Consider the following 20,956-nt stretch of genomic DNA (forward strand, 5'->3'; position numbering starts at 1 on the left):
TCAAGAGAATATCTAGGTCATCCACAAATCTGAAGGCAAGATCAACAGCTTTCCATGTCAAAAATAAATTTGTTTTTTGAAGGTTCCAGTGGAGGAGGTTGTCTAGCCTTTCTGTCAGTCTATTACTTTACTTTTCCTATCCCATCATTAATAAAACTTTGCTACTCACAACAGCTTAATCATTTGTTTTGTTTTTAAACTGTCATTACCTGCTTATTTCTTTCACATGATAAAAATACATTAACTGAACATCTTTTTAGTCAGACTATGAAGACCAGATGTTAAAACTGACTTGTCAAAGAAAAAAATATGTATTCATTTAGCAAATCTCCACATGCATCACTGTACCTCATTTTTGCTACCAAATAGTGAATGAAATCAATGTATGCAAAACAGGCGTATGGTCTTTTATACAGAATGACAGAGTCTCTTCTCTGGACTGGAATAAAAGAATGACAAACTCAGAAAACGAGCAGATTAGAAGTCTCAGTATTACTGATAATCCATGAAAACTCTTCGAAAAGTTTCATAATAGTTCCAGTGAGGATTACAGAAAACAGTTACAGTTATAGCTTTCAGACTTCAAGAGCAACCTATTGATGTCTTTCACAGTTAGTTTGCCAGAATACTGAAGAAAAATTTCATATTCACACATGTGATGGCTTACTAATTTTCGACCTGATCATTCTGAAAGCACGGCCAAATATACACTTTGACTTTCAAAGGAACTCACACAGACTATTAGCAATTCTAACTTTAAACAATTTCCCCGAGGAGATAAACAGACTTTTCATTAACTACAATTCACAGTTTCAGAACTACAGCTCAGAAGCACATTCTACCAGACAATTCATAATGAAAACAAACAGATTATTATACCTAGTTTTGTGCTAAACACATCTTCTTATTAGTAGAGTGATACAGTTGACTGCAGTAAAGACATAATGCAGATGTGTTGTATGTACATCATGGTCTGCCACTATTTATCTGAGTAACCTTGACAATATCTTCTTTATTCCTATGTGTATCTGTCTGCAAAATCAAGGTTAAGATGCAAAGTGTTTTAATGAACTGGATGGAAATCTGCACACTAAAATCTAAAACAAGCTTCTGAAGAAGACATAGATACCTGCAAATTAGAATCATACAGAATGTAAAGATTGTTCTGACTTGAGCTAAAGTAGATCTTAAATGGGAACAGTAATGCAAATGGGTAGAAACAGAGATGTAACACTGTAGAGGAATCTTCTGGATAGCACTAAATATTTACAGATTAGAAAACAGCCAAGATGGTTGTGAAGAGTCGACAGTTTTACACTAAAGTGCCTTTTCTCCCATAACACTTTCATTACATCCCAATTTGTTCTCTTGGCAATACCTCTACCTATATTTATTTATACTGTCATTCCATATAAAATCTAAAACGGGGGAGTTTTTTTTCCTGTGCTACAACCTCAGTAAATATCATGTGGTATAAAATGATATGATAAAGCACATGACACATGGTATATAATATCATATGACACAACAGGACATGACATGATGTGATAGAACATGACTACAAATTATACTTCATTGGCATCTTACACTTGACTGTTATTGTATCAAGGTTTAAGTGTTTAAAAGTTAATTTCTGTTCTTAGACAAATTTCACTTTGTCTAAAAAAAACCCCACAAAAATGCATCCACATAACTTTGTGAAATAGAAACTACACTAAATGCTGAAAAAAAATAGTTCCATTAGCATTTCACCATGCAAAATCAGATGCGGGTATTCTTCCTTTCTATGTATCATATGAGAGACACTGAATAACAGTGCCACAATAAAGAGCTCAGCATACAAGTAATGAAGTATGTGTTCTTTCAGAAAGAAATCTCCTTTCTCATTTATGCAGCAGAACAAGCTAGTAAGATACACAGCCTATAAATACAGGAAGATATTAATAGTGTTTTCTTCTGTAACATCAAACCTGGTTTCTACTCTCTTTTGCTATTTGAAACAACACTACAATAAGAATTTAGACTGCTTTTCAGAAAAACAAAAAACTGTAGTTCTTACAGGAAAAGTATCAAGTAACCTAGTTTACAGCCTAATTAAAAATAAGAAAATGTCCTTGTATGTCTCAAATGTTAATTTAAAAATCACTTAGAGTAAAATAGAAGCTTACTCAACATACAGTATTTGATTTTTCTCTTGACACACTGCAAGGACATTTAGCATCAAATGCATTTTTGCTAAATTTAAGAAAACCAAGCATGTGAGATAACATAGCATTAAGGTCAACAATTGAAATGCTGTGTATCTATAGTTACCAGATTAAAAAGTATTGTTCACCAAACATATAATCAGAGTTATTTAAGTTGAAAAGATATTTAAGATCACCAAGTCAAAACATCAACTTACCAAGTATCAACTGTAACCCACATTCCTTAGCACCATATTCACACACTTCTTAAATACTACCAGGGATGGAGCCACTTCCCTAGGCAGCACATTCCAGATCTTTACAATCTCCTCTGTGAATACATTATTTATGACATCCAATCTAAACCTCCTCTGCCACTACTCGAGACCATTTTCTTCCATCTTATCATTGTTCACTTGACAAAAGAATCCATCAGCCCCTTCTTGCTGCAACCTTCTTTCTGTTGTGATGGATCCTTATATGGAAAAGAAAAAAAAAAAAAAAAAAGGTTATTCTACTTCACAGAACATTATGACACATCAAAATTTACCTCCTTCCAAACACAGCAGAAGTTAAAAAATATCAAGATTCAGTTTGAGATAAACATAAAATCTTTTCAAGTTGGCTTAAAATAGAAATTGCAATTATCAAAGTATCATCACAAAAGAAAATAGGCTTGTAGGAAGGACATGGCATGTATTTCTCAAGGAAATTTTGCTCAAGCTTTCTGATTCATATACCTACAATGTAGCCGGTGCACAAACTTTTGATAAATCACATTGTTACTGTATAAAATAAATGGCTTATTTATCTGTCTTTGTGTGGCTTGGTTGTGTTCACATGCATTCTTGCAGATGATAATCACACAGTGCTTGAAACAAATTGTTTTGTTCTAGCTAGTATAGTAACTAGAAGAAACTGGTGAGGCTAAAGTTTCACAGCCTGTGAAATAGCGAGTGATCAAAAAAAGAAAAAATAAAACAAAAATCCTCCTCACCGATGAGTACTGTACAACCTAAATCCTTGAAATAAAGTTGAAAAATATAGCAAAAAAATTGGACCCATACTAAACGACGTGCAGGCTTTGGTGATGGAGTTCTCACAATAGAGAGAAACTAATGCTTGCACAGAAAATATACAGGTGGTAAAATGACGAAAGGGATTATTTCTGTACAGTGTCATCCTCAAACCCTCTCTGCACCAGTAGGTTCAGATCATACTATTTTGGTTGCTTTTTTTTACCCTAACATTTAACAATAAATCTTACTGCACTACACAGATTCACTATTGACATAACTCTGATTGTTTCTGCAGACTGTTCTGACCAATACACATTGATATCGAGGAACCGTATTTTATTCTTTTGACTTTCTGTACATGATCCACTGAAGCTTCCACAATCCATGAACAGATAGCTGAACACTACAACTTCTTCAACGCATGATCATATTCTAAACAATAAAAAATCCTACTTTATACCACAGTTCTATTGCTTTACATGCCTAAAACTTCAATAATTACTGCAACTGTGAATATAAAATTATAAAGGCCAATAGGTAAGGACATGTACAAGTCTAGGGGGGGCCCTTTCCCTCCACGCCTGACACCCCACTCGCAGGTTAGACGCTGGATCCAGGACTGGTGATCTCTCTCCATACCTTCCACACCCCTTTCCCCCTTGCACTCTTTCCTCCTAAAGTTGCTATGGCAAGATTTCCCAACAGTTAAGTAACTCAAGGCTTGCTTTGATTTCCCATGCACAGCTTAGGTAGATATACTGGTGAGAGGGCCAAGGCCTACAGGATAGCTGTTCTATATAAATTTCCCACTGAAGTACATGTTGATGTATGGACCATGAGTGTTATTTCACATCAAGCCATCCCAAAGGAATTCAAGAATCTTACCTGCACCCAGTTCCTACAGGTGGGATGCAGCACTCAGAAAGATATTCCCAAACTTAGAATGGAAGATAATCCTGAAAAGCATCAGGAGAGTGCTGACAGAAGAACAATGAGGGAACATTTGAAATGGCATTCCTGAAGCAGGAAGAGGAGAATGCCAAACCCAATTTCTACGTAACGCATTAGTGAAAAATCCACTATTTACTATTGACGAAACAGAGGAAATACATGAACAGTTAGAGTTGGTTTAATCAGAGAAAAAGAAAGGCCTGTGCATTAATGTCAAATGTCGAGCATAAAAGGTGGACAGAAATGAAGGGGAAGGCACAGCAAATCAGGAACAGGAAAAGGAGGAAATATCTGAAACAGGGTGGGTGCTGTGGGGGCGGACAGCCCATGGCGACGTCCCCGAGCAACAGGCTGTGACATCACCGGGTGACGGATTGTGACAGCTTTGCCCTCACTGCTCATAGTGGGGTGCCGGCAGAGCCTGGCTCAGTCTGGCTCGTTCCTGGACCGTGCTGAGCAGCTCTGCGAGGCTTGGAGGTCGAGCAAGGTTTTGGCTGTGCTGTGCCGGGTCGTGCCTGGGGCTGCTCGCAGCATCTCAGTGCCTGACCCCGCAGTATCGCTCTGTTTCCCCGGCCCTGCCCAGTGCAGGCAGCCGGGACCCCACTGAGCGCACCCGCAGCAGCGGAGGTGAGTGGTGCGGGGACACCTGGGTCCCTCAGAGCAGCCGTGGGGAGCCTGGCCCTGTGCCAGCGGGGAGCACGAGACGGCCCACTCATGGGCTTGGGAGGGCTTTCTGCTGCGGAGGGGGCTGCGGAGGACTTCCACACCCTGGGACAGCCAGTGACCGTGACCTCCCTTCCTCTTGCAGGGCGAGACACCACCTCTGCAGCTGCCTTGAAGGAGAACAACTCGTCATCCTCGGTTCTCCCGGCCCCTGCAGCGAGACCATGGCTGCAGAGGAGGCGTGGTCGTGTCCTGTCTGCCGCGATGTGCGGCAGGACACGGCCTGTGTGATTCCCTGCAATCACACCTTCTGCCTTGGCTGCATCCAGCGGTGGGCGAGGCTGAGGGACAGCTGCCCGCTGTGCAGGACGGCCATGCAGACCATCCGGGTCTCTGTGCGGGGAGACAATCAGTACGTGGACTGCATCGTCTCCCCGCCCGCAGTGCCGGTGCCCGTCGGCTTCGGCACCACCACTGCCACGGTCCCTGACAGCGACGAGGACCTTCTCGCACCCCTTCCACCACTGTCCCCTGAGCCCACGGATGCGGAGCCGGAGAGAGTGGGCGGCCTCCTGCTGGAGGAGTGGGCGGCACTTTTCAGGGGGCGACGGGACATCCTCGACCCGGTGCTGCCCTGGCTGGAGCAGGAGTTGCGCCGCAACGGGGAGCTGCGCTGGTGGAAGATCAGCTGGCTCAAGAGCATGATCGTGGCATTCCTGTGCCAGGTGGGGCCGGACAGGGACGTCCTGGTGGCGTGCACAGAGCACGCCCTGGGACCCGTCTCCGCACCGCTCATCGACGGCCTCATCGCAACCGTCGAGAGCCGGTGCGGCCAGGAGGCCCGGAGGCTGCTGGGCATCGAAGATCCCAGCGCTGCCCAGGAGCAGCAGGACGGCCCCGCGGCCCCGTCCGCTCCCGCCGCCTCCCCGCGAGACACCGTCGCTCCCAGCGCCGTGCCCTCCGGCAGCTCCGCGGGTCCCGACGCGGAGGAGCTCCCCGGCACGTCCAGCGGGGCCCTCGGCACAGGTCCTGCCGAGGAGCCGGGTCCCGAGGCAGCCGGTCCCTCCGAGCAGCGCCGCAGCCGCGGCCCCTCCGCTCGCGGCCGGGGCAGGAAGCGCTCGGCTGGGGGGCCCCGGCGCCCCACGAAGAGGAGGGCCGGCAACGCCCAGCGCGCTCCTCCGCCCTGCAAGAGGCGGCGCCCCCGGCGCTTCTAGCGGGGCTTACCTGCATTTCCAATAAAAGATTAAAAGGTAGCAGCACGAGTTGTTCCCAGTGTCTGTCCTTTCCGAGGTTCACCCTTCACACACACTGTGCCGTACGAGAGCCGGTGCTCTCTGCACCCAGTGTGGATGTGCCACCGTTAAACAAACCCTTGTCCTGGGCCTTTTGTGGGGTGTGAGCTGCAAATCACATAACCGTGACACACGCTCATGGACAGACTGCAGTATCATTCATGTTCAGCTCCACTTCTCAGTCCTGAGTCCATCTCTCTTTTTATCTCTTCCTAGCCGTATCATGTGCCCACCGAATCAAAGATGATTCACCATTATGTTGCCCATCCAGACCTACCTGTGAACCTTCAATCCTACTAGCCCGATCCAGCTGACAGTTGTTTGGATGTACTTCAATGGCACAACCCTTTGGTACGTCAGCTGCACATTTCTGGCACTCGGCATAGCTTGCAGCTGCACAGGATTTCTGGGACTCTGAGTCACACACGCTTTCGGTCACCTGGGCAAACCCTCTGCAGATCGGGTCAAATTCTTATCAGCCAGCACGTGATGCAGTTGCAACCCAGACTCAGGCTTTATAGAAAAGAGGACGAGTTCTTGACCTTAGAAAGAAGATGATGGTGGAGGCATCCTGCCCACCGGGGGATCATATTTCTGTCCAACTGCAGCTGTGGCAGTCTGAGCCCCAGTTAGGGCTTGCAGTTGCCTGGTTTTAGGGACAGTCTCCCTGTGCTGTTACACTTCCCTGTTCCACGACAGGTGTCACCTCCTCCTGGCAGGCCCACACGTGGGCACTGGAAATACTGATGGGTTTAACCACCCTGCCAAATGGTGCTCCCCGTATCCCCTTGGTGGCTCAGCGTTTGGGTCTTGACAACAGATGCCCTTTATCACCCTGACCATGGGTGTCCGCACACCCCGTGCCAGAGTGGGGCAGGAAGAAGGGCACAGAGGTGGATATCTGCCTTCTTGCTGGAGATGCTAATCACACTGCCAGGGGCCAGGAGTAGGGGGCATCGGTCAGTGCCTAATAATGCCTGCAGCTGGAACCCTACTGAGAACACCTTCATAGCTGTGAAGGTGAGTGGTGCAGGGACATCTGGGTCCCCACAGGCAGCTGTGAGGAGTTACATTCACATCATTAGCTAATTTTATGCTTGAACCTCATCCTGAGCCTCAGTAAATAATTTCAGAAACTGGCTATGGAAACTGAAGACCAATTAGCTTTGTCAGTTGTTTCATCCATTCATGGAGCCTGTAGCAGAAATTGTTCGTATCTTAATTTCATGTGTATGAGTATCAAAAAACAGTCTGCCACACATACTCAACATTCTCTATACATATTCATAGAATCATAGAATTGTTTGAGTTTGAAGAGACCCTTTAAGGTCAGCTAGTCCAACTCCTCTGCATTGAACAAGGGCACTTACAGCTCAATCAGGCTGCTCATAGCCCCATCTAGCTTGTCCTTGGATGTCTCCAGGGACAAAACACACACTACCTCCTCTACAGGTAACAGATTCTAGTGCCTCACCACCCTTATTTTAAGAAACTTCTTGCTTATATCCAATCTAAATCTCCTTTCTTTTTCAGTTGACACCATTTCCCCTGGCTCTATCCTATATTGCCAGCACATAATATACAAGTGGGATGATGTTTCTTTTAGGGAGTGTTTTAGGGAGACAGTTGTATATTGCATGTACCCTAAAATCCCTCTACAAGCGTATACAGAATGTTTTCATTAATTCAGTGACTAAGGCATAAAAGCTTCTTAAGTCAGTTTTGATTTAGACCTTATTGCTTCTTTTAAGCTGCCTGTAGAGGAGTCAAGGATTTTTGCTCTGAACACTTTGGAATGTTCAGAACATATATATGAACATATAAATGCATATATATATATATTTCAGTGTGATCTCTTCTTTCTTTTTCTTCCTTCTCTCCTCAGAAATTACAGAGTCTACCTAATTGACTGATGCCACAGACTCTGCTGCCTTACTCCCATAGTATACACACCGTCTGGATTTTATTTGTGCCATTCAGGCTCATGCTAATCAGAACAGTTGCAAAATTTACCAGTGACTATCCATGCAATTGTGCAATACTGCTACTTTGTCAGTGCCTTCATGTGCATTTTTATATGTACAATTTCTATTATGTTAATAGAATTAAGTAAAAAGTGATGGAATAGCTGTCAGCTGCCAGTTTAAGGTTGTTTTTATGTGTTCTATTTTATTTCTCCAGAGTTTTACAGATTTTCACTGATTCAGATTCACAGATTTCACTGCTTGCAGCTACAGCCTTCTCAAAATTATCAATAATTTGAGAAAATTGGCAACTTCTCTTACCTGGCCTGAATGACAAACTATCTATTTTAATTTACAACAGGAGAAATCAGCTATAATCCATAATTTTTGGAGAAAATATGTTTCAAAATGAATGTTAAATTATGCATTTTAGTGTGACTGTGCAGTCATTTGAAAACAGAAGTAGTTAATATTTTTGGATTTGCCATAAAAAAAAAAAAACACAAAAAACAACCCTATTTTGTTTAAAAATATGGATTGTTTTCATGGTTGTACTTATTTTATACATTTCCGTATTAGTGTACTAGTCTCTATTATGAAATACTGTCATTCCTAAATGCTACAGCTAAATATTTTTTCAGCAGTACTTCTTAGTGAATGAGATACATCTGACATGGCAGGTGGCATACATTTCACAGATCAGAATCAATATATTAAATTTCACCTTGCATATGAGCTAACAGTTTTTCTCCTTTTGCTAATATTTTTTTTTAATGAAACTTTTTAAAATTATATTTTGTTAATTTATTTCTAGAAGAAAGCAAAAACAGCTTCTGCAGAGGATTAGTTATGCATTCTAATTTCTAAATAATTTTTTAGAAAATAAATTAACTTTTTTGTGCTGCTTATATTAAAAACTATAAAGGAATAGCTCTTTGATCTTCAAAGTTTGTCACTTCAAAATAACTATAAATTGTATCTCTTGCTCTGCTCAAATTCACTGCCATTTAATTACTTTTTTCATAGGAATTGTTTGTAAGTTCCCAACACTGAACTGTGTGTGTGATGCATTGGGGAACAAATTTTACATATTGTTTACATTTCATAATTTCTGTCCAGAGCTAATGAACTCTCCCAAAGTAGTCTAAGAAGTATATGTGCATCTTCAAAGGTGACTGACTCCCCTCTGAAGAGAACAGAGGGCCTGATATGCTGACCAGTCTCTTCGCACAAGGACATCTGCTGTCTATCTGGAGTGTGGGTCAGAGACATCACAAGGAAGCTCCCTAGACCGATATGGTCCACTGATTACTAACTGCTTTTGGTTGTTCAAATCGGCAGCAATGAAGTAGATGAGAGTCTGGACATGAGCCAGCAGTGCATGCTTGCAACCCAGAAGGCCAACTGTGTTCTGGGCTGCATCAAAAAAGAGGTGGCCAGCAAGGAGAGAAAGATGATTGTCCCCCTCAACTCAGCCCTTGTAAGGTCCCATCTGGAGTACTGTGTCCAGGCCTGGGGCCCCCAGCACAAGAAAGACTTAGAGCTCTTGGAATGGGTCCAGAGGAGGACTACTAAGATGATCTGAGGGCTGGCGCACCCCTCCCATGAAGAAAGATTGAGGGAACTGGGCTTATTTAGCTTAGAAAAGAGAAGGCTCCCATCCCTGGAGGCATTCGAGGCCAGGCTGGAAGGATCTGGAATACAGGAAGGATCAAGAAAACACATCTGATCAACACATGGCTAAGAGTCTGGTGCCATCAGTGGAATTTATTATTATTATTATTATTATTATTATTATTATTATTTTATTATGTATCCTGCAGAAGTAGACCTACTGAAGACAGTTTATACAGCACCAGGCCTACTGGAGACAGAAGAGGTTCACCTGCCTGGAAGGGTGAAAAGGACTCTGTTCCAATAATTGACAGGACTTGCTGAGAGGTCTTTATGCTAGATTTGAAGGGAAGTGGATAAAACTAGGCTCACTAGAGACCTAGAAGCAATATGCTGGGCCTGGGGGTGAGATTAATAGCCCAGGTAAGTGCATATACACGAATGCATGCAGTATGGGCAACAAACAGGAGGAGCTAGAAGCCATTGTGCAGCAGGAAAACTATGACATAATTGCCATTACTGAAATATGATAGTATCACTCCCACGACTGGAGCACTGCAACAGATGTCTGAAAGCTCTTCAGAAGGAAAAGTCAAGGAAGGAGAGGTGCTGGGGTGGCTCTGTATGTTAGGAAGTGTCTTGATGTTGTAGAGCTCAGTATTGGGAATCATAAGGTCAAGTACTTGTGGGATCAGGGGGAAAGCCAAATAGGCAGATATCCTAGGGGGAATCACTCAAGCAGGATGAAGAGGCAGATGAAGCATTCTTCAAGCAACTGACAGAAGTCACCCTTATTCTCACAAGTGACTGGTAGGGGACTGAAACTTAGCAGATGTTTGCTGGAAGTACAATATAACAGATAGAAATCAGCCTAGGAGTTTCGTGGAGTTTGTAGTTGATAAATTCCTGAAACAGCTGGTCAGCAAGCTTACCAGTGGAGACGCCCCTCTAGAACTGTTGTTCACAAACAGAGAAGGAATGATGGATGATGTGGTGATCAAGATCTGTCTTGGGCATAGCAACCACAAAAATTTTTTGAGACAACTTCCTAGTTACTTAATAGGACAGAATTAATACTGGTTACCGTACACTGAAAAGGAGATTGAAAATATTTTCCAGGAAAGACTATGCAGCATACATTAATCAGAGGGTAGTAATTAGGACATAAACTGGACAACAGTTTATGGAAATAACTAATCTGCCTAAATGGACTCAAGCTGTAAAAACATATATAAAAATATCTATATAGAGAGATTTTTTTTTTTTCATTTTTCTCTTTACATAGGAGTACCTATTGAAGGAGGTAATTTCGGAAGTTTTGTGCCAACCAAAATTAATCCATAGAATGAACAGGAAGAAGAGAACATTATTAAATCAATGTGACACAGAGATAACATTTTTTTTCCTTATCTGTTTAATAAATAACTGATTCTAGAGCTCAATTTTTGCATCTTGTTGATAGGACCTGTGCTGTCCCTCTGCAATCCTTAAAGAAAATGATGCTAGGTATCCAAGAAGGAAAGGAGAAATGCCAATAAACAGTTTCAGATACTTACAGAGCATAGAAAGTAGTGGAAACTCATGTTCGTCTTAAACAAATCTTCCCTTGTACTTAAATAAAATGAAATTAAGTGACATTACCACATGGAGCATAGACTGTGCAAGACGTCTGTGCAAGAACAAACACTGTATGACATCTCTCAAATATCTTCCTGCAATGTTTGTTCCTATCACTTCAGTAAATGAGTCCTGACTGCTGTGGAGTAAGAGGTGTCTTAATCCTAAATGCTTCTTCCCTTGCAAGTAAAGGTAAAGCTGATTCCAATTTGTTAGAGAAAATCAAAACAACTTCTTCCTCTGTGTAGATGGTTTCATCACACCTGATTAGCTCCAAACAGGACTTCTATCTCAATAAAATTTCAGGTTGAATAATTGGTACCAGCCTACTTCCTAAAGGCAGGAAATGTGACTCTATGGACTTCTGTTCATTGAATGACACCATTTAAAGGAAAGTGTGTTTTTTAAAGAAGAATGACTGGTTAGCATGGATTTGTTTGACGATAGCATGCAAATCCCAACCAAAACTTCTAAGAACTCTCAGGCCTCAGAGTTACTGGAAAATATATAATAATTACACTATATAAGTTTGTTTCCCATTTGGAGGAAAAAGTAAGCAAAATTTAGCAGAAATTTGGAATCGTGCAGATTTCCTTTAAATCATTATCTAAATATTTGTATGACATCTTGAAAATACAGTATTGTTTCCTGACTTTTCTTAGGCACCAGATTGCTGGTTGGAAACTCCTACCACCCAACTATTCTCAAGAACTTTTTAAACAGATGTGTTTTCTGTCACATTGTCAACAACAGTGTTGTTAGTGGTAACACAAACCAGTAGCAATAACACAACTGGTAACAACAACAGTTTGTGAAGGATGGGCCTTTTGTTTATAGAATCACTTCACCCACAGCAACAGGAGGCTTAATTTTGTTAATTGGCAGTCCCAACCCTCAGCAGTACATAATAAGATACTCTCTAATTCGTGTACCTCTCAGTAGCTTACAGTAGTCCACAGAATGTCAGGGATTGGAAGGGACCTTAAAAAATCCTGTAGTTCAATCCCCCTGCCAGAGCAGGAACACCTAGTCTGGGTCACACAGGAATGTGTCCAGGCAGGTCTTGGTTGTCTCCAGAGAAGGAGACCCCCCATCCTCTCTGTTCCAACCTGTTCCAGCCTGTTCCAGTGTTCTGATACCCTCACCATGAAGAAGTTTTTTCTCATATTTATGTGAAAGCTCGCATGTTCCAGCTTGCACCCTTTTCCTATCACTGGATGTCACTGAGAAGAGCCTGGCTCCATCCTCCTGACACTCATCCTTTACATACTTATAAACATTAATGAGATTTCCCCTCAGTCTCCTCTTCTCCAAGCTAAAGAAATCCAGCTCCCTCAGCCTTTCTTTGTAAGGGAGATGCTCCACTTCCTTAATCATCAAGACTTCCTCTTGGTGAAGCCATGTTGACTGCCTCTAATGACCCTCTTATCATTGATATGCCTAAAGACAACACCAAGGGTAAGTTGTTCCATCACCTTTTCAGGGATGGAGGTAAGGCTGACAGGTCTCTAGTTGCCTGGGTCCTCTTTCTTGCTCTTTTTGAAGACTAGAGTGACATTTGCTTTCTTTCAGTCCTCAAGCACCTCTACCATTCTCCATGGCTAACCAAAGATGATGGAAAGCAGTCTAGCAGTGACTTACGCCAGCTCCCTTAGCAACTTTGAGTGCATCCCATCAGGACTCATGGTTTTATGGATGTCCAAATTGCTTAATTGGTCCTTAGCCCAGTCCTTATCAACCAAGGCAAACCTCTCCTTAATCCTGACTTTCTTTAGGGCCTTAGGGTCATACCCCTTAGGGGTATGGGGCTCCTCAGAACAGCTTCCAGCAATACAGACAGACACAAAGAAGGCATTTAGTAACTCCACCTTCTCTGTATCTTCTATCACCTGGGCACCCTCCTTATTCACCAGTGGGCCTATATTGCCTTTTGTGTTAGTTTTATCTGCAGTGTATTTGAAGAAGCCCTTTCTGTTGTCCTTGACCCCTCTTGCAAGATTTAATCCTAAGGAGGCCTTAGCTTTCCTAGTTGCTTCCCTAAATCCTCGGACTGCGATCTAATATTCCTCCCAAATGGCCACTGTGTTGATGTCCAGTGTTGATTATGATTGAAAAACTGTGAGGACTATGTAAGAAACCAATTTTAAACTTCAAGACTTGAATATTTACTGCAGTTGTATAAAAGTGCAAATTATGATTTGTAACTACTGAAGTTGATGAAGCACTCTTAGGAATCTCTTGAGCTTTTCCTATGTAACTTCCAAAACTAAAATAGTTATTGGAAGACATTAGTTTCACTCTTTTCCTACATGAAAATTACTCTGCGTGTGCTTCATGGTTTATCTTTGTAATTAGTCAATCATTGCTGTAACAAAAGCCTGACTAGAAATAAATACAGATTTTAACCAATTAAATACCTTTTGGAGAATTTGATCTCCAGCCAGGTGGATTCATAGCTACAGTATATAACAGAGAGCTGCCAACTTGCAGTTTTGTTATGCAGTGCACCTTCTTACATAGTCTTCTTTATAGTCTACTTTACCTTTGGCACAAAGAATAATCTTACTAGCTTTTCCCACAGGTTAGTGGCACGAAGAAGTCATTCATATATGGTTGGGTGCACATGTTTTTTTTCAGAAGATTGTCTCCAAAACACAAGTTTGCTGCACTCATTCTTACAGATTCTATCATAAATGTATTCTCTGCTTCTGCAGTCCTATTTTTTTCTGTTCACTCAGAACAGAATTAATTCTCTGCTTCTGTTTGGTTTTTGTTTGTTTGTATGTTAGCTTTGTTTAATTTCATTTTGTTTTGTTTTTGGTTGGCAGGTTGGCTTGATTGTTCATTGTTCTTTTCCATGAACTGACTGATGAAAAACCTTATTACCTTTTTTTTTTTTTGTCCTTCAAAGCAAGACTTTGCAACCTTTAACCAGCTCCTTCACTTTTATCTTTCATTTTTTTTCAATTAACTTAACACACAATCATGTCTCAGAAGAAATGAAAAGGGAGACAGCACTACAAAATGGCATAAACAGGAATGCACTTATCCCTCATCCTCCAGGGAGGGAAACATAGGGCCAATCCAATTGGTCCCGGGGGTGAGGGTAGCACTGAACAAGAAGGGAAAGGTGCTGGAACAATCTCTGTGTGCATCATTTCAAGTGGATACACCCTGAGCTATGAAAGTGTTAGTGTGATTTTGGCAGATAATGGATTACGTTGCTGAGACTCCAGTTACAATAATATAAACACTGGGCTCTGCATACACCATGTGTTTCTTCTGCTTGCTGCAAGGTTTTGGATGCAACCGATTGGTTGCAGTCAATGCTATTACTTGAATGCTACAAATTGTTGATACCTCATGGTGGTAGGTCTGACAATGAGGCAGTAAATAGACTTATTAATGTGAGAAAACCTGTATTTTTACTGTAACTAACTGTGGGCACAGATGGTGGCAGCTAGTCCTCAGAGTGGGAAAGAGCACTAGATGCTTCAGCATCCAATCATTGCTTTTTGCTCTACAAAGTAACTGGGCAATCAGGTGTGTTGTTTATTTTTATTTTTATTTTTATTTTTATTTTTATTTTTATTTTTATTTTTATTTTTATTTTTATTTTTATTTTTATTTCCTTCTTTCTTAGAATCCAGTAAGAAGAACTAAAAGAGTGCATGCTCTTTTGAAAATGTTTTGTGACAGTGTACTCTCACTTGTAAGGTTAATAAGAGATAATAAGGAAATTAAAAGGATTTAACCATATGACTGCTCTTGTACCGATAGTCTGATTAATATTCAAGCCTTAGAAATTTCCGTGTGATCATAGATTGCTTGCATATTGGTGTCATTATTTCTACCTTTGCAGCTAGAACGAGGGAATCTAAGATTAAAAAAAAGGATCAATGTCTCTTGTCACTGGTTAAGTTTTTCATGCTGATTTTCATGCATCTCTGCTTATTATTCACTTCTTTTTTCTGTTCATGGGTGGGGACCCATGTGGGACCGTATCTGTATAGCTGCTTTGCATTACAAAGGAAGTGATGTAAATGGAGAGCCTAATTACCTGTGGTTATGAATGTTAAGTCCTAGCAGGACTGCAGGATTAAAGAGAAGCAGCTGACCAGATTGCACTAGCCTTCACCACTGCTTTTGTAGCAGCAGGAGAGCACTGTGTTATTTCAGAAGAAAGTGCTTCAGTATGCAGTCATATTGGTAAAAGAAGCAGTATAATCCATAGGTAGTACTGCCAAATTGCCTTTCCACTGTTTCTCAAAGAAGCTTATTGGAACATTTACAAATATATAGGGCATACTAATAAATCTGCCCATGCCCTTTCCTTTAAACAGAAGACAAGATCTGCACAATGAAAGGTGTTTTCACTGTAATACTTCTTTTTTTTGAAATTTATTAAAAGGAAAAGTCAACATTTCATGGAATAAGGACCTAGATTAAAAAAGCATTATTCTTAAGAGGAAGAAAAAAAAAAGGAAAAAAAAATCACTTTTGAAATAGAAGGTTTTGAGAGAAATGAAATCCATGAATGACTGAATTAATCGGAGTTTTGCTATCAGAACCTCAAATCATAATTTCAACAAATGGATGCCTCTCACCTACTCATATTTACAACTTCCATAAAGAGTAGTAAATTCCTTAGATTAAAGAGCTCATTTGGAGTAATGCTTCTTTCAATACAAAACTATCACTTATTTGAAGAATATTAAATTAATCATCCAAGAAATATAGTTTTAGAAGAAAAAATCCCAATATGCTGTTTCATCAGAAAAACAATGTACAAGCATCATTTTTAAAAAGTGTTCAAATTTTACATGGATTCAAATATGAAAGCAGATAATGAAGTACATTCTCTAGACTGATTTCTGGGAATGAATAATGAATACTTATAATAAATGCCTACAGATGCACATAATAAAAACCTTAGTAGGTAACTAATGTTTTTTGTTGCTGTTGTTGTTTTGTTAAAAGTGAAGCTATTATTCTGAGATTTGCTTTTCTATCATGATGATTGTTACAGAATAAAATTTAACTTTTAAGTTTTTAATATACATTAAGTTAAATTAAATAGTGATAAGAAATCATTTCAAAATTGAAAATTTCAGATTTTTTTTCTTCTAGGTTAAATTTAAGTAAAATTAATACTTCTATGAAACATTTCATTTTTGACAAATCAGTAGGTATAGCAAGTTTGTACTGAGAACATTTTCCGCATGCTCTGTGTGTGTACACGTGTCTCACGTGTCTGCGTCATACAGTTGTATAGTATAGCTCCATACTTTGCCAGGCACATAAAAATAAACATGATAAGGGATTTTGTTCTCTTTTAAAGGCTACATTCTACAGTGTTGAAGTTGGTACCAGGGAAAACATTTCTAATTAAAAATCAAGAAGACAGTGAAAAATATGAGCCTGACTGGATCTTAGCACCCTGTCATTTGGCTCACACTGATTTCAATGGATTTGGATAATATTGTTGAAAGAATGATGAACTCAAGATCTCTGAACTCAGACTAACTTTTAAATATTTTCTCTAACTCACTGTTCACTTTCAAGATCACTCTTGAACACAGTTATTTAGAGCTACTGAACTCTGACATGTATATGTAACTCAGAGGAGACATTAAAACACAATATTAAAAAAAAAAAACAGAGAAAGAAAACAATAATGTTTTTATAAATGTACTATTAAACACCGATTCAATATTATTTTTTTATTCTAATTAAAATAATTTTCTCATGTCTTCTGATAGTTGTAGACTCTCATGGATCTGAATACATAACTTCTTTGCATTTTACTTGCCAGTTTTGAATGAATCAAGAGATTATATATACTCCTAGGTATTTATGCAGTATATAAACATGAGCCTGACAGGGCTTATCAATTAACAGATAAATGCAAAGTGTCAGTCCTTGTAACATTTAAGAATTTAAAATGAAATCTTATTTTATGATGGTGGACAACATCTGTTCTGTGGTGATAATTGATTCAAATTTTAGCTATTAGATGGCACACAAATATGTAATTGAATATGTAATTGAAATTAACCTTTGATTCTTTTACAGAACATTTACATGATTATCAAAAGCTGAATTTGAAGCTCCCTCTTATTGTAGTTGTGGCTGTAATTGATTATAAATTATAAACCTCAGCTCCAAAGAGCGTTTTGGTTTTGCCATTAATATGCATATCATTTCTTCCCTGTACATTCCACATAACTTGCTCCATGTATTTTCACACTTGGCAGTACAAATATACTCCCTGTATCAACCTTAATTAGAAAGGATGTTTGAGACACCTGATAATGAGCTAATATCTCTATGGATTTGAGTTCATTCTGTATTTCAAAACTGACTTAACATATGATATAAAAATTATACACATACCTTGGCAAAAGCAGAACATGATTATAAACTGTAGGAAAAACAAGAAGATGTCTTATTGTATGTCATGCTCATAACATGTCTTAGTAGTCCTTCAGAGCCATATTTCACAGATATTTTACAGGAAGAAATGGCTTTCTGAAATATAGAGCACTAAAGAAAAGAAACAAAGTGATTCTTTCAGATTGATCTAATGGTCACACCTCCAGTGTAAAATCATGACTGAACAATTTAATATGCTCTTTAGTAAAAATGATAATTGGAAGAGGATGAATCTGAAATAAAAGTATGTGCATGCATCCTCTTTCCCCAACTAACATATATTGCCCATTTAATCCCTGTACAACTACCTGATGGGAGTGCAGACAGGAGGGTGTTGATCTCTTTTCTCAGGCAAACACATCATAGGGCAAAAAGAAACAGTCTCAGGTTATACCAGAGGAGATTTAGATCAAATATTTGGGAGAATTTATTGATGGTGAGGATGATCAATCATTGTAATGATCTGCATAGGGAAGCGGTAGAAACCCATGGAGGCATTTAAGATATGTGTGGATTTTGCAGTAAGGGACACAGTTTAGTGATGAGACACAGTATGTTGACATCAGGATTTTTTGACCCTGAAAGTCTTTTCCAGCTTAAATGATTCTATGATCCTGATTCAGGAATAAACATACATTAAAAAAAGCAGTTGTACAGAGGAAGGTCACCACTTTTCTAAATAGCACACATTTAATTTTAAAAATTGAAACAGATGGCATAGAAGAAATAAAATCCTGAGAAACAAGTTTGTAACTCAACAAGGAAATGATATCTTACCAGTACCACGTTCAAGTACTTCAAGCACCTGAAAAATGTCACAAATTCAGCACCAAATTTAAGCTACTTAATTCTTCCCAATCAAATATAAATAATAAGTAACATGAAACACTTTTTGAGTGTTTTAGAAGCAATATCCTCTGTACAACTGCTTTTTTTAATGTATGTTTATTCCTGAATCAGGATCATAGAATCATTTAAGCTGGAAAATATATTGCTGAAATATGCTCAAAAAATAATGTTCTAATTATAGTTGAACACCTTTAAGTAAGGTTATTTCAATTTTGCCATGACATCACTATAAAATCTCCATGTAGTTAGAGGAGTTATCCTGAGGAAATTTTGTATGAATTTATATGAATACTCGTATGATAAGAAGTGCTAAATACTGGTCAGCCTACAGAAAATATCTCCCAAGATTAATTTTAAGCATATTAATGTGCTGGAAAATTGTTTATTTCCTATGCATGATACTGGCTAAAATTAAATTGTACTAGATTATATATTTATTGTATGTCTTACTCATAATGTAACTTGGTAGTCATTCAAGGACACATTTCCCCAGTGCTCTGCAAGAGTGAAAGGCTCCATTTGCATGAAAGTTTTTATTTTTTTCCTGATTAGTTGCCAGGTAAATAAAATGGAATAAATACATAAAATGTGCATGTTTAATAATCTATATGCTTCTTATAAATTAGATATTACTTTTCACTCAAACACTGTATTTTCATATTTTTTTTCTCTGATAATTCTCAGTCCACCAAAATGTCACCTCTGAATAGTAAACAGAAAACAAGATGATTATGATGAAAAAAAAAAAAAGAAATGAAATTATATAATTCTGCCTTTGATGAATATATATCATTTTAAGCAAGAATCTGTAGCATCTTCATGATGTATTGCTTTCTGTGTATATGATCTTTCTGTGGCAGGTCTTTCCATACTGCTTTGACAATAAGTTCAGAGTATGCTATATAGTTGTATCGTCAGTAAAAGCTTGTAAATTCGGCTAAAAAATGTATTTGCTGTGTGTTTTTAAGATATGCCAGATGATTGCTGTTCATTTTTATTCATTCATCCTTTTAATTCATTCATTAACAGTTCAGTAGTTGTAATTTATAAAGGAAGTTTTTCTTTAAATTTTATGGGAAAAAAAATCTTCTCTAAAGGATTCTTCATGTTATAGTGCCTATAGTATACTCTGCCTGTCTAGTTTACATTAACTATCAAAAAAGCAGGATGTTGGTTGTCAAAATATTTTTTTCTTTTATTTGACAATATGCAGTTTTAGGATATAAAAGTCTGTCTGTTTTGAAACATAGACTAATCTTTCTCAAGACAGATTATTTGGTTTTCTTAATATGTTCTGTACACATAAATTAAATGCAGTAATAGCACTCTGAATGAGATAATAACAGAGCAAAAGAAAAATGAAAATAATTTTCACAGAATCATGGGAATTGGAAGAGACCTTTGGAGATCATCTAGTCCAGACCCAATGGAACCGGAAAAAGGAAAACTGTATTTTCATTAATTTATCGAGATAAAGTATTCATTCATGCAGTTTCAATTTTTTTTTTAATAAGGATGTACGGCATTGTGCGGTTGTAAATGGAGACTGTATTGCTCTCTATAACTGCCTGAAAGGGGGGTTGTAGTGAACTGGGATTTGGCCTTTTCTCTCACGTAACAGCAATAGAATGAGAGGCAATGGCCTCAAGTTGCGCCAAGGAAGGTTCAGGTTGGATATTAGGAAAAAATTATTCTCAGAAAGAATGGTGAGAAATTGGAACAGGTTGCACAGAGAGGCAGGTGATAGAGTGAGACTGTCCCTGCAGGTGTTTAAGGAAAGGATATGCAGTACTTAGGGACATGGCTTAGTGGGTAATACTGGTGGTAGGTGGACGGTTGGACTACATGATCTTAGAGGTCTTTTCCAGCCATGATGATTCTACAGTTCTATGCCACGAAGCTGCATCAGGTCAAGTTCACATCTAATTGTAGATGTTTCCTCATCTGTAGTCAGGTACTGGAACAGGATCTCCCCAGGGAACTGGTTAAGGCAGCAAGCCTATCATTGTTCAAAAACCATTTTGACAATATTCACAGACATAGGGTTTAATTTTTAGGTAGCCTTGTGTGGAGACAGAAGTTGAATTCGACTTGGGTTCCTTCCCACTCAGGATATTCACTGATATACTTCTGTACAACATACTGTACAATGAACTAAAGAACTGTCACTAGCTTTTATCCCATGAGATGATGGAGCAAGAATTTGATACTGTGTTATTGACCTGAAACTAAAATACTTGTGTGTAAAATGTTTTTAGCATCTCTTTTCCAACTTTAATATTTATCTGGAGCTTTCAAAGTTCCTAGGCATAGGTTTAACTACTCTCAGAGAAGAGAATAGCAAACTCATTCTGGATATCAGCTGA

The 20,956-nt window shown here is 39.3% G+C and overlaps 2 protein-coding genes across 2 annotated transcripts in view; both read left to right on the plus strand.

The window, feature by feature from the left end:
* LOC146542249 (E3 ubiquitin-protein ligase PHF7-like) overlaps positions 1-20,956 on the plus strand; it is a 415,537-nt gene that overhangs the window by 121,455 nt on the left and 273,126 nt on the right. The window lies entirely within an intron of this gene.
* LOC146542250 (uncharacterized) lies at positions 5,044-6,033 on the plus strand. Its single transcript, XM_085213448.1, has one exon. It carries the CDS (start codon positions 5,044-5,046, stop codon positions 6,031-6,033), a length of 990 nt encoding a protein of 329 aa, XP_085069574.1.

The sequence above is a fragment of the Meleagris gallopavo genome, chromosome Z, assembly GCF_905368555.1.
Source record: "Meleagris gallopavo chromosome Z, MGAL_WU_HG_1.1, whole genome shotgun sequence".
Classification (NCBI taxonomy): Eukaryota; Metazoa; Chordata; class Aves; order Galliformes; family Phasianidae; genus Meleagris; species Meleagris gallopavo.